Source organism: Aythya marila (genome assembly GCF_965140915.1).
Source record: "Aythya marila genome assembly, chromosome: 6".
NCBI classification, from domain to species: Eukaryota; Metazoa; Chordata; class Aves; order Anseriformes; family Anatidae; genus Aythya; species Aythya marila.
Window position 1 is genome coordinate 26,296,838 of NC_139047.1, and position 12,756 is coordinate 26,309,593.

The 12,756-nt window shown below is 37.8% G+C and overlaps 1 protein-coding gene across 4 annotated transcripts in view; it reads right to left on the reverse strand.

The window, feature by feature from the left end:
* Positions 1-12,756, reverse strand: part of PTPN4 (protein tyrosine phosphatase non-receptor type 4) — a 112,952-nt gene that overhangs the window by 71,189 nt on the left and 29,007 nt on the right. For 3 of the 4 annotated variants that reach the window (XR_014317780.1, XM_082763458.1, XM_082763459.1), the window contains exon 2: positions 2,165-2,319. Coding sequence is in view for 3 of the 4 variants with exons in the window: in XM_082763458.1 (XP_082619584.1) it covers positions 2,165-2,302 (138 nt within the window). In the remaining variant the exon portion in view is untranslated. Of the gene's footprint in view, positions 1-2,164; positions 2,320-11,779; positions 11,950-12,756 lie in introns of those variants that run through there. The other variant, XM_082763457.1, reaches the window with a different exon arrangement.

The following is a 12,756-nucleotide window of genomic DNA, read 5'->3' on the forward strand; positions in this document are numbered from 1 at the left end:
CCATGTTGGTTTGCATACATTTCCTATGATAGGTTACTTAAGAATTGTCATAACTCCACATATTTGAAAAACAGGGGGAAAAAAAAAAAAAAAAAATAATAATAATAATAATAAAAAAAAAAAAAAAAACAGATTAAGGCTAAAACATTGGGTCAAAAGGTTGAGCACCAAGGAACTTTTTATTCCCTAATCTCAGTTTTAATAGACAAAACTTTCAGGCTGTTCTGTATAAGCAATAAATAGTGATCTGGGCAACTAAAATATTTAGTACACTAGGGTGGTAGGAAGAATATATTACACACTTCTCAGCAGAGCCAGAATAGATATTTGGGGATTCATGACTGCTTGTTCTCCTCTACAAAGGCACTAGCATTCTCTTAAGAGACAAAGTTTTTGTATATCTGCATTAAAATGAATCATCGCTGCCCATAACTGTTGTACAATAATTATTCCTTATTTTAACAAACTTCTATTTAAAAAAAAAAAAAAAAAAAAAAAAAAAAAAAAAAAAACTTCCATTCAGACACTAATCTTGCAAAAGACACCCGAAAAAACACCCGAAAGCAAAGAACATATTTACAATTTCTCATGCACCTTTATTGCTTTCTCTTCAACCACATCCTGAGCATGCTATTTTTCAGCAGGCAGTATAGACCAGGAAACCACTAGCAAGAATGAGAAGGTGAGAGATACAGAAGAGCAATGAAATATTGTAGGAAAAAAGGATATAGGAGAGGTTACCCCAGAAAGGAGATGAGGCTTGAGAATGATACATTAAAACCTTCATCAGTCATACCTCTGCCTACCCCATCATGTAAGATTCCCACCTTTAACTTTTCAGGAGTTCAGAATAATGAAATAGCTCTTCTGAAAATGAAATGAAATGAAGTAACTCTTCTGAAATAGCTCCCAAATCAACTATAAAAATATCTTAAGAGAACATCCCAAAACCTTTTATTCCGATTGAACAATTTACTATTATAGTTGGAAGGATCCTCTACACTACTATGCAAAATAACCACCAAGTCTACATTCTAAATCTTAATCCACTAGGCACTGGATCCTTGGGCATTTCTGCTAGGTAACAGATTCTGTTACTCAGAGACCTGGAGGCTGCACAAGCTCAAATAACCTGATTACAAAGGAATGCAATCACTCTCACAAATCTTCCCCAAAACATGCAAATTTATCATCCTACCTGAAGAGTGGACATCAAAATTCAATAGAATTATTGAGCATTGGAACTTTTTCAGATGGTCCAAATTAAACTTGCTCACATAGATTTGAAAACTGCTTCAGTTTCTCCCTCACCTTGTTGATGAAGTCCCACAGCCTTATCTGTATCATGCTACTCCGTCACTTCATTCACTGAATCATGCCACCTGTAACTTTTACCACAGTGTTGTTTACCATTTTTCTCCACAGAAGTTATCAGTTCTACAGCTATAAAGTAAAAGCTGGGTTGTGCTTTTACCCCCAGGAGACCCCACTGCTTCTTTCCTGTTGAGTTCTGATTCTGCTCAGAAAATGATCATTTTAAATGCTCTAATGCTTTCCTGTGAAATTCCAGGCTCATTTATAGAAGTAACTTTTCCTAGTAACAGCCCTCAACATGAATTTCCCTATTTTCCTTCCTGCCATTACGAGGTAGTGTGTTTAAGCAAGGGAAATCACAGAACAAGAGAGAACACAATGCCAGAAAAGCAAAAAGCAAAGGGATACTTTAACATGGTAACTGTAACCCAATAATAACCATCCACATGATTGAACATATTTAGTTACATAGTCAAAACAAGAGTTACTTTTATACTCATGCCCAAAATGAAAAAACAGAACTGGCTAAAAGGAAAGCTTGCTTCTCATTCAACTGATTGGCAAAGTTGCCCTCCATTTTCACTACACAGCACTCGGTCCGTGAAGAAAATTACTAGAAATAAACTATTCTTTATATATTGAATTTTGAAATTAAGATGTTAGTACCACAGAGGATGCCAGAATGACTAAGTCCACAGTGACTCAGTATGTACAAGTACAAGCATGCCCACCTGAACATAGCTTCCACTTCTATTCCACGCTTAACGCTGCTTTGGAAGTCAAACTCTAGCAACACAAGTGGAGCAAAGGGAAGCCAGCTCAGTGACATTGCAATAATCAAATTACTTACATTAACTCTGAAAGCTTGTACAGTGTTATCCAGGAGAAGAATGTTGCAGACCACCTCCGTATGCTGCCTGTCTCGTGCCAGCTCAGATGCTCGTACATTGTAGGTTCTGCCAGCAGGCAATCGGAAACGTGCGGTCATTACTGTCCACACAGAGTCTTTAGGAAAAACAAAAAAAAACACACACACACAATTAAAAAAAAAAAAATCAAAAAAATCAAAGGCAAGAACAGTACTCTGAAGAAAGTCAACGCACAATGAATCCATTGTTAACATTTCCGTTACATAGAAAAAAAAGGCACTAAATTCATGGAATCCAATACTGCCTTACAAATTACAACACCACCTTATCCCAAGAAAGTCAGTCCTTTACTTATTGTCCATTGTCCACTCCCTAAGTTGTCTCCTTTTTATTGTTTTTCTCTTTTTAAAAGAGACTCAGAACAGCATTTTCACTTCAAGAAGTATTATAATTGATGTGCATCATAGCTACTACACTCCCAATATCAGAGGTAATTACGTAATTAATTTCAGTGCAAAACAGCAAAAAAAAACTTACTCCAAAAATGTAGACAAACACAAAAACAGCAAACACACAAAGACTTTGAAGCATTATTCTGCAAGGCATGTGTGTTCAGTGTGTAAGTATTAGACAAGAGAATACAGTGATAAAAATACTAGCATTGCTTTGTATTACAGTACGAATAGGTAAAGGTTTGTCGAAATACTGAACCTTCCATCTAGGTCCATTTAATTGTATTTATGTATTTAGTTTGAAGAGACAAACAGTTCTTATTTTCCAAGTAAAGAATTGGGATCAACACAAGTCTGTATCTTGGACTAAGTACTGATAAACAAAATGCGTGAGTTGAGATGCTACTGTCACTTTTCAAAACCGAGATTCTCATTGCTGCCCTGCAACTGTTGTCCAGCAAAGAGCTTATGTGCGTGCTTTCAGTATGCTGTTAGTCCTCTCCAACAGTAGCAGTTATATTCTTAAAACTTTGCAGAATCACTGCCTGCAATTCACTTAATTACACACTCAGACAACTATTTCTACATCCTTTGATAAAGGTGTAAGCAAAGTTTCATAACTGAAGTAGAAAATATAAAGAAACAATAAATTATAATACCTTAAAAGTTAGTAAAATATTCTCAAAACTGATTACTAAAATAACTTCAAAAATGTTCACGGGTTTGCTTCCTAATTTTGGTGACACATGTAGGTGTTTACCAATGAATAAAGGAGAATTTAGGAGAGGACAATTATCCCATCTGCAAATAGAGTAGAGAACTTGCCTGGGTCACAACAGAATCTGTGGCCCTGTATACACAAATGAAAAGGTGTCACAAATAAATGATAAATCCCTTCCTAAAGTTAACAGCTTAGTTACTTAGGCTCTTGTGGGGAAGTGGAAGACCAAGATTCAAGCCAGTGAATTGGGAAGGGCTGGGAATTTGTCGTTCAGCCTTCTTCCCACTGCCTGCAGTCAACAATCCTGAGTGACTGCCCCGAAACTTACTGGGATATTTTGCTTTTCTAGAGTAGGTCTATATCTCTTTCAAAAAGGCCACATATCTCAGACAAAAATATATTTTATTTTTTTTTGATGAAATCCGTCCTTGCAAAAAGTATCCATTTTGACTTAATTCCAGTTACTATGACTTCACAACTGCAACAATGTCATTTTCATGCTTAATTACAGCAAACTTCTCTTAGTTTTGATAAACCAATTCAACAAACCAAGGATGGATAGAGACACTAGGTAAACACACCAGCTACAAGCTGAACTCATGACTTGCAATGATAAAATCATGAAAAATGGTGTTGCAAGCATTCGAACTCCAAAGCAAAAAGCCCAGCAAGAACATACACGTCTGACAACTCATGAAGAAGCTGCTTCCACTCTACCATCTAACTTCTCATATCTAAAAGGCAGAAGAAACCCTGAACAGATGCAACCAGGTAGCTGAGCCTCCGTATCAGTGATCTGAACCAACAACATAATATTTCATGAATAATATGTTATGCCCTGTTGACACCATCTAAAAGTCCATCACCTTAGTAGCTGCAACAATGTGAAAATCAGCATCTAAGAAATCTTTAACAGTGCAGCTACAAAACCAGTAACTCCAGCTGAGACTTTACAGTGGTTATTCACTTGTGAGCTGAATTATTTTTTTTATACAGTTTATCTACACCACAGAAATAACACTTTGACACACTTACTTTTACCAGGATTTCAACAAACCATAAATCAAACAAGACACAGTGAAGGTTAGCAGACTCCTTTCCTAAGGATACCAACAGCAGTGCACAAAATAAGACTGTTCAGCTTACAAATATGTATTCCAGTCCACAAGAAATGATTTAATAGTGTGTTAGGAGACTCTGAACTCAACAACCCACAGTTTAGCACCAGAAACCACCACGATTTACAGGAATAAAGAGCTGTTCCTATGAAGCCTGCTAGTCTCTCCCTCTTTTTGTTCTCTTTGCTGATCAACATCAACAGTTTCTTCCTTCCTCATTACTGCCTTAAACCAGCCAGAAAGCAGCAATTCACCACAGCGAACAAGCAGAAAATCTGCCCTCAAAACCCTTTAAGACCAAGCAAACATTGTGTCCTTCAATGGACACAACCCACCGACCCAGCACGGATGTTGCTGTAACACTGATGATTTTCACTCCAACCAACCAAAACCATCGACCAGTTGCAGACGGTGACTCAAGCCTTCCTCCAATGTACAGAAATGAAATGGTTGAAGAACTCCATTGAGTTCTCTAGGGAAACAGAAACTGGATCAGGAAAGTTCACCTGGCTTGAAGACCTAGATGGCAGGGCCTCCTCATTCTCTCTAAGGAAGGAAGAAAAGTACAGGACACACGTATTGCTCCTCAACAGCCTGGAGTTTAACATCTTCCTGGTGTGGAGCTCATGCTCACACCATAGCGGACACCAGTTATTTGCAAACATTTTCATCTTGGTATTGAGCTTTCAAAGTTAAGCAGTGAAGCAAGTCCAACGCACAACACATAGCAGCCTAAAGAGCCACCCATCTTGCATTACAGATTTCTGCCATCAAACTCAGAGGCTTCTACAGCTACAGGACACAGTTTTAAGGCTAAGTATAAGAACAGAAATCCTGAAATACTTCGACAAAAGGGAAATATAACAGCCATGAAAGTAATAGAGAGGAAGGTGACAAAATACAGACTATTTTCTGCAAATGACATTCAAATGTACTCTTTCTCCACATGTCAGCAAAGAAACTATGCAAATGTGCAGGAATTACTTTAAAATGCCTTCGCTATCACATGCACTTGGAAATATTCTTCCTTCTAATTTCTGTCAGGGCTATCACGCAACTGCTTTGTGGCCCATCACGTGAACACAAACCTTGTTTAAACCTCTGCCAGCATATGTACATACAAAAATGATGCAGCTGCTAAGCACAGGCAGACCTTGCACCTACCAGTCTTACTGTGACACTTGTTTTACAACATAGCTTGCTCCTAACCTTTTCCATATCATCTTTACTTCTCTTTTCTTCCAGAAATATACACCAGAAACACTAATATTTTTCCTGAGCATCATTCTTGCTACACATTTTGAAAGCACACTAGAAAAACAGTAAGATGACTGGCAATTACTCAATCACTTATGAGGCTAGACATCATAACTATCTGATTTCCCAGCAAAAAATGATATATAAAATGAGAAAACTGGTTAAAAGCTCAACTGCACTGGTTGCAGCCTTCTGAAGCAAAGATACATTACAGCCGAAGTTAGCATGCAACAGGTAAAGAAGCTGCAAAGTGAAATCCACAGACCTAAGAGAAGAGTTCAGGCAAAAGGTCAGAGTCAACCCGGAACAGTCTCAGAATATCTGGTTTACACAGCAGCCTAACCTGAGCAAGGTACTACTGCGTATGCACGTGCACGTCATGGTCACTATCATGGCCTCTCACACTAAGTAAAATCTTTTTTATATATATGCAAGTGGATTCATTAAATTGGATTTCAATTGGGTTAATCTTTGCATATGAAAAAGGTTTCTGGTTAGAGTTTCTCAGCCTTCTGCTAAGCACGTAGCATTTAGACACTTGAATTAATAATCCAAAGCATGTGCTGCTACAGCAACTGGAGAAGGACAGAACTTGTGCAATGAAACTCCTCTTACCTCTCAGGTCTATGGAGGGAGTAAGTTGCACATTTCCTGCCTGAGCTCAGGTTTCAAGCGATGAAGCAATTCTAGGGAGTGTTCCCTATCAAAGGGCAGAACATTCCTGCGATACTTGCTTGGTTAGGGCATTAAAGAACATACAGAAGCTTCAAAAGTGAATTTTCAGCATCCTCTATTCTTTTATATAAAATATATAATAATGTAAAATGACTATTTGCTTGGGCTTACAATAAACTAACCAATTCTAAGCAGCTTAACAATTAAACAGTTGGTTAAGATGATAATTAACTGAAATTCAGTTTACCCAAAAGTACAACTATTTGCTGACTCAAAGTAAAAAGTTATTTTAATGAGACTTAACATCATGTACTGTACACAAAGAGCTACCCTAGTCAGGTACAGTAGGCATGTGAGCTTGCAAGGACATGAGAAATTTTCATGGCTAATCTAAAGAACCTATTACATTGACAGATTAAGAACACAGCTTTTGGAATGTTTTCCAGATTGTTTAGAAGCCGGTATTTTAGCAACCTAGAAGACACCTATTCCCACTCTATAGCCCACCTGTTGATTTGGGTCCAACACATTACATGAATCGGCTACAATAGTTGGAAGACTAGGCCCATATCTTCATAATATGATGTAGTTCGATTGTATTAAATAGACTGCAGACCCTGTGGCTACTAGCATCACCCAGATAATCCAATTAACAGAAAAAAAATATTAAAAGCACAAAGAAAATCTTGAAGGTTTCTAAAACGTATTATCACACGTGGCATTTCAAACACCAGGCTGTATCTGTAACTCTTTTGTACTCCCTTTCATATACATTTACCAAGAATATGGTTAGTGAACTATATTAAAATGTTTTAGACAAAAATGGTTTGAAAACACAAAACATTAGTTGATAGACCATTATTTTGAAGAAAGTCCACATTAGCCCAAGGAGTAAAAGTTCAAATTTATCTTTCAAAAATTCACTTTGAAAGCTATCAACAATTCTGATGTAGCATACAGCTACAGGGCAGTCCTTGTAAGCAAAATTGGAGCAGAAATGCATTTTCAATTCAAATGAACCAAGCCATATACTACAGTCCTGAACTCCTCCTAACTTTTTAATATTTTATTCATTTATTCCTGCATTCTGCTGACCAAACAATGGAAAGTATTCCAGATTTTGAAAGCTGATACTTAATCTTTGGGTTATTTCACTTTGGTGTCACGAGGTCCAATCTAGACTTCTGGTCAGTCACCAGCATCAATAATGATTCTGAGCTCTATAAAAATCTTCTGTTTATTTTGTAAATTAATTAATTATCTGTAAAACAGATACATCAATCAAATCCATTCTGCTTAAGGATAATGGTAGCTTTACATGAGTATATCATATGGCCACTGATAAAAAAAACTTCCTAAAACATACACTGGAAAAGAGAGAGGTCATTTTCCAATGAACTCTGACAGTTGCAGTGACTAGGTAAATGAAGCCCAAGCATGCTTCACTCAGTGTTTCAACATTCCCAAAGAGCTGCAAGTCTTCCACTCTTGAGAGCAATAAAGAACAACTGACCTACATGGCCCCAAAATGTCCATAGCCCCACCTGCATCTCAACAAGAAAGCTCCTCTTATATTTACCTCTTCCACATCCTTGAGCCTCACACACACACAGCCAGATCTAACACAGAAAGCATTAATCCTTAAAATTCATCTAACAGTTTCTGACAGCTTTGGGCCCAAAGTTTAACACCCGAGAGAAAACTGAATTTCGCTGCTCTCCTCCACCATCAGCTTCCAAGAGAGCTCATTCTCCTATACGTGAGCTAACAGACAATTAGTATTTTACCACCCATTTATTCAGGTAAGTTTCTAAAATTGTTAGTTCACCTTTTTATGAGCATGTGGATAATGATTTAGTCTCCTTTGGACAGAGGTTTCAAATCTTGAGCAACTGCTGTGAGATATCAAGCAGCATTTTCACAGTTGTAATCACATAATTACTAATACTGACAAAAGATTAAATGCACAGCATCTTGCTCCATTACTACACAAACTGTATTCCTTCCAATATATATACTTATTTAGGTATTTATACATATATGTCAATTTTATATAAACTAGTATTTGGTCATCCTATACAGTCAATCTGTTAGATAAAGCTGGAGGACACTTACCAGAACACAAATCAATTCAGTAGTACTGCAGCCATCTACTATTTCATCTGAAAAATAAACCATTTCTACAATCTGACCATTCCCTTCCTTTCTCCTCCCTTCCCCGAAGAACAAGAGCGCAGCTAACAGAAAAGCCTATTATAAATGATGCTTCTGACTAATTAAATGTCAATACTCATTATGCTGGAACTGCTGTATGCCCAATGAAAAAGTCCTCTCAAGTTCAATTGCTCACTTTCTCTGCTTTGGGTCTGAAATACGACAGTAGGGGAAGTCTGGAAGCTGCTTTATCTTCACTCCTACAAGTAACATTTCAGGAAACACAAAGACAGGAAGATAAACTTCATTAAGCTGAGCTTACAATACTTATTGGCACAGTGTATAAGTAATACTAATAAAACAGTACTTCTTAGAAACTGTGCCATCAACCCCATCAATTATTTTGGAACTAAAACATTATGTCCTCACATTCTATGCCATTTATTCACATGAAGAAAGCAACTCTTCCACCCTTGCTATCCAGGACTCAAGATCAGTCTTGGCCTTAGGAGACATTAGAAGTCTGTGTAGAAAAAAATACAAATAGATGTACAAATAGAATACTATTTGTAAGTAAATAGAATACTATTACTTACAATGAATAGCTCAACATGGTTCATTTTAAACCCATTTTTACTTTTAAATTTATTTTGTACACACCATATTACAACTGACAACCTGCTAAACACAATATACCCATAGGTACCCTAACAAACCAGAAAAGACCACTTTTCCCTGTATTAAGGCATTTTGCATTCACAGCTTTCTGTAAACAACCAGCACCTATAATTATCTCCGGGAGTCACTTGGATCACAGTGCAACAGCTTTACAGAACAGTTTTAGAAAGACATAACATGGTGAGAGGGAAGAGAGCACGCTGCTGAAGCTAGAACCACCTTTAAGCATATTGGTGTAGTTTAAAGCCTGTAATATGAAAACAGCTGCTGTGAATTTGCAGGAAGTCAGGGGAGGGAAGACAAAAGGTCAGAATAAGTAACAGATCATTACCAGATGTTATTGGATGGGCCCCCTGTGGACATTAGAGACATCAGGGAGGCCAGAATACTAAAATGACCATATTTCACAGCTGACAGAAGCCAATTTCAGAGCAGGGAGAGGCCCTGCCCACCCCACCTTCCCATACAATGTTCCTGCTGTAAGCTCACGGCAAGCACCAGCTACAGCTATGCCCAGCCTGGGAGCCAGCTGGAGCCACACGGAGGGGGCAGCGCTTGGCTACGGTCACTGCACAGCTCCACGGCCACTTAAACTAACAAAGAAGCACACGTGGAGTGAGCAGCAGCCCACACTTCTGCTGGAAAAAGCAATTTAGGATGGAAAACGGCAAATCTAGTAGGGAAAAATAAATGAAACTACCTATGTAAAAAAACAAAACAAGAAACCCCATAGCAGACCAAACCTTGTGTAAGGGCAGAAGAGGATAAAGCTGCCTGCACAGAGAACTAGGAAGAGGAGTATTGTATTTAACTACCCCTCTGTTGTAAAAATATTACAAAATAAATACTTTAATGCATTGATCGTTGATTGGAACTTGTTTCCTACTATGCATCTGTCAGCTCATGATACTTGAAGGCTTTTATCATTTGCATAATTTTATCAGGAATGAACAGAAGAACTTTCAAAAGTGACTTCCCTCTCCAATGATTTAAAGTAGATTAGATCAGAACCTGCCCTTATTTGAAAATAGCCTTAAAAATGGAAATCCATGATCCTAACACAGATGATTACTAATGCAACTCTTCCCATTCCTGGAGCTGGACCTCTTATTTTGGTTTCATGACTCAATCCTATAATAAGATTTAATACATGGAGATTATAACGAAACGTTACCAAAATACCTTCGATAGAAACTTCTCAAAATAAACTTGCAGTAATTTTTTAAATGTGTTCCCTAAACTAGGTTAAATAGTTTTAAATAGTTTTTGTCATTAAAAAGAAGTTTTGGTTCCCATGCAACTCTAAAATCAGGAAGCCTAAACTCTTTACTAACCAAAAGAGAGAGGGCTGAAATCAGTGGAAGTTCAGATAGACTAAAACAAGAAGCTGCATTTTTAACATTAAGAAGCCAAGAGAAATAAAATAAAAACTGCTCGTTTTCAACAGCAGAATACAGCTAAGTAGATAAAACAGAGGAAAAACACCAAATGCAGTACGGTTGCATGTTATAATTTGTATGTGTTATGCATGTGACCGTAAAGCAACACAAATCACACATTCCATATACCCTACAAGCCTCACCCACAATTATTTGAAGGTAACATTAACAGAAAACAAACGAATGGGAAAAAACTGTGGGCTGGTTATTAACCATCCATGGATCAATACTGCTGCATGCAGTAGGATCTGCAAGTCCGGAACAGCTCTAGTTCTAGCCATGGCATGTGTCTTGTGAAGTCTTTGAAGCCTAAGGCAGTCTGAATTGAAAACAAACTGGCAAAATTCAGAAAAAGCTTTTATTCTACTCATAGCCAACTTCAAGTTGAATTTTGGCTGGCACTGGAACTGAAGTATTAGACAGAGGGAGGAAAGTTGTCTGTGTATATTCTGTTCGGAGTAACTAAACCTAAGCCAAATTATCTTCAATAGACTTAAACATAGCAGATGCTAATTCTAAGGCTGAATATAACTAATTGGACACTCTCCATCAAAATTAGTTTTTAATCAGAAATGCCGCTTCCACAAAATAGAAATTTTCACATGGAAAATTTCAGTTTTGCCAAAAAACACCGATTTTCCGCTGGGAACATTAAAATAATGGCTGTCTGGCTACCTGCCTGGAAAACTCTTGTCAACTTCACTTCTTCCTCCAACAAGCAACACGCCAAGGAAAGTCTTCGAGCAGCGCTGCCCAGAGAAGTGACCTCACTCCATCCGTGCCCCTGGCTCTCAGCTCCGTCTCGCGCTCCTGCCCGGAGCACCGGACACTCAGCCGCTCCCCAGCTGTGGGCCCCGGGGTGCAAGACTGCAGCAGTTCCCCCTTTGGCTGCTCTTGGCAGAGCCCGAGCTCTGAACCAGAGCTAAAAAGCTCCCTGCCCAGGGGGACAGCAGGTTTGCTGACAGACCTGCCCAGTAGCAAAAGAATCATACTATTCATAGCATCCCAAATCTGAAGTTTTCCTTTTACTCCCTCCCGCCCCTTTCACATTTTTGCTACTTCAACTTCAACCCAGTCTTAGATAAGTATTTTTCTGACTCACCTCTGCCTCCTCTCAAAGATTTTCTTTATAGGAAACAATTTCCATTTTCAAGCCAGCTCAAAAGGACTACAAGTTCACAATGATTTGAGTGAATCTGGCAATGAAAATATCACTCAAGTTCAAGTGACTAAGCAGCTAAATCTGAAAAATCATTCACCTGAAATGAAATGGGGAAAAAAAAAAATCACAATTTGGGGTGGCTTTGTTTCATAAGCAAAGTATCTCAAAGAGGTCTACGCTCCCCAAATTTGTAAGGATTACAAGCCTACTCTGTAAAAGGATAATTTTATAGATCTCATCCAGAAAAAAGCACAATTGCATCTGTATTTCTTACGAAGTATAACCAACAGTTGCAGTTATGAAGTACAAACCAACAATGTCCCAAAGCTGTGGCATACAGACCTCAGCCACAGCGTGCTGCCAGGGATTATGACATTATTAAAAGCTAGACTCAGACTGTGGGCTCCATATATTCTTCCTCATACATTTGAAGTTTCATACATTATTTATGTACAAAATTGATTGTGATTTAATGAGCATGAAGAAAAACTACACTCACAAGCATTTCTAACAGTTATCTAAAAATGCTTTTACATTAACTTCAAAAGATGGAAATCCACCCCAAACAGACAAATTTACAGAAGCATGAAAAGCTTCTGTTAGGAAAAAAAAAAAAAAAAAAAAAAAAAAAAAAAAGGGTACTAGAAGAAAAGATAACACAAGAGGATGGCAAAGACCCAAATTTATGTAAAACTTAAATAATTCTTGCTAGGCTTTATCAAAGTAGGCTTCTGGAAAAAAATCAAGTTGGTTTTGTTTGTTTGTTTCTGAATATCACTGTTTTGTACCTTATAACTTCGTTCTTTATAGAATTGCATAGTATTAGTTTGAAGTTTCCGCAAAATTAACAAAAACTACTGTAGTTACTAATGGAGTGGAAAGCAACAGCACACTGTCAAGGCTAACTCTGAAGCCAC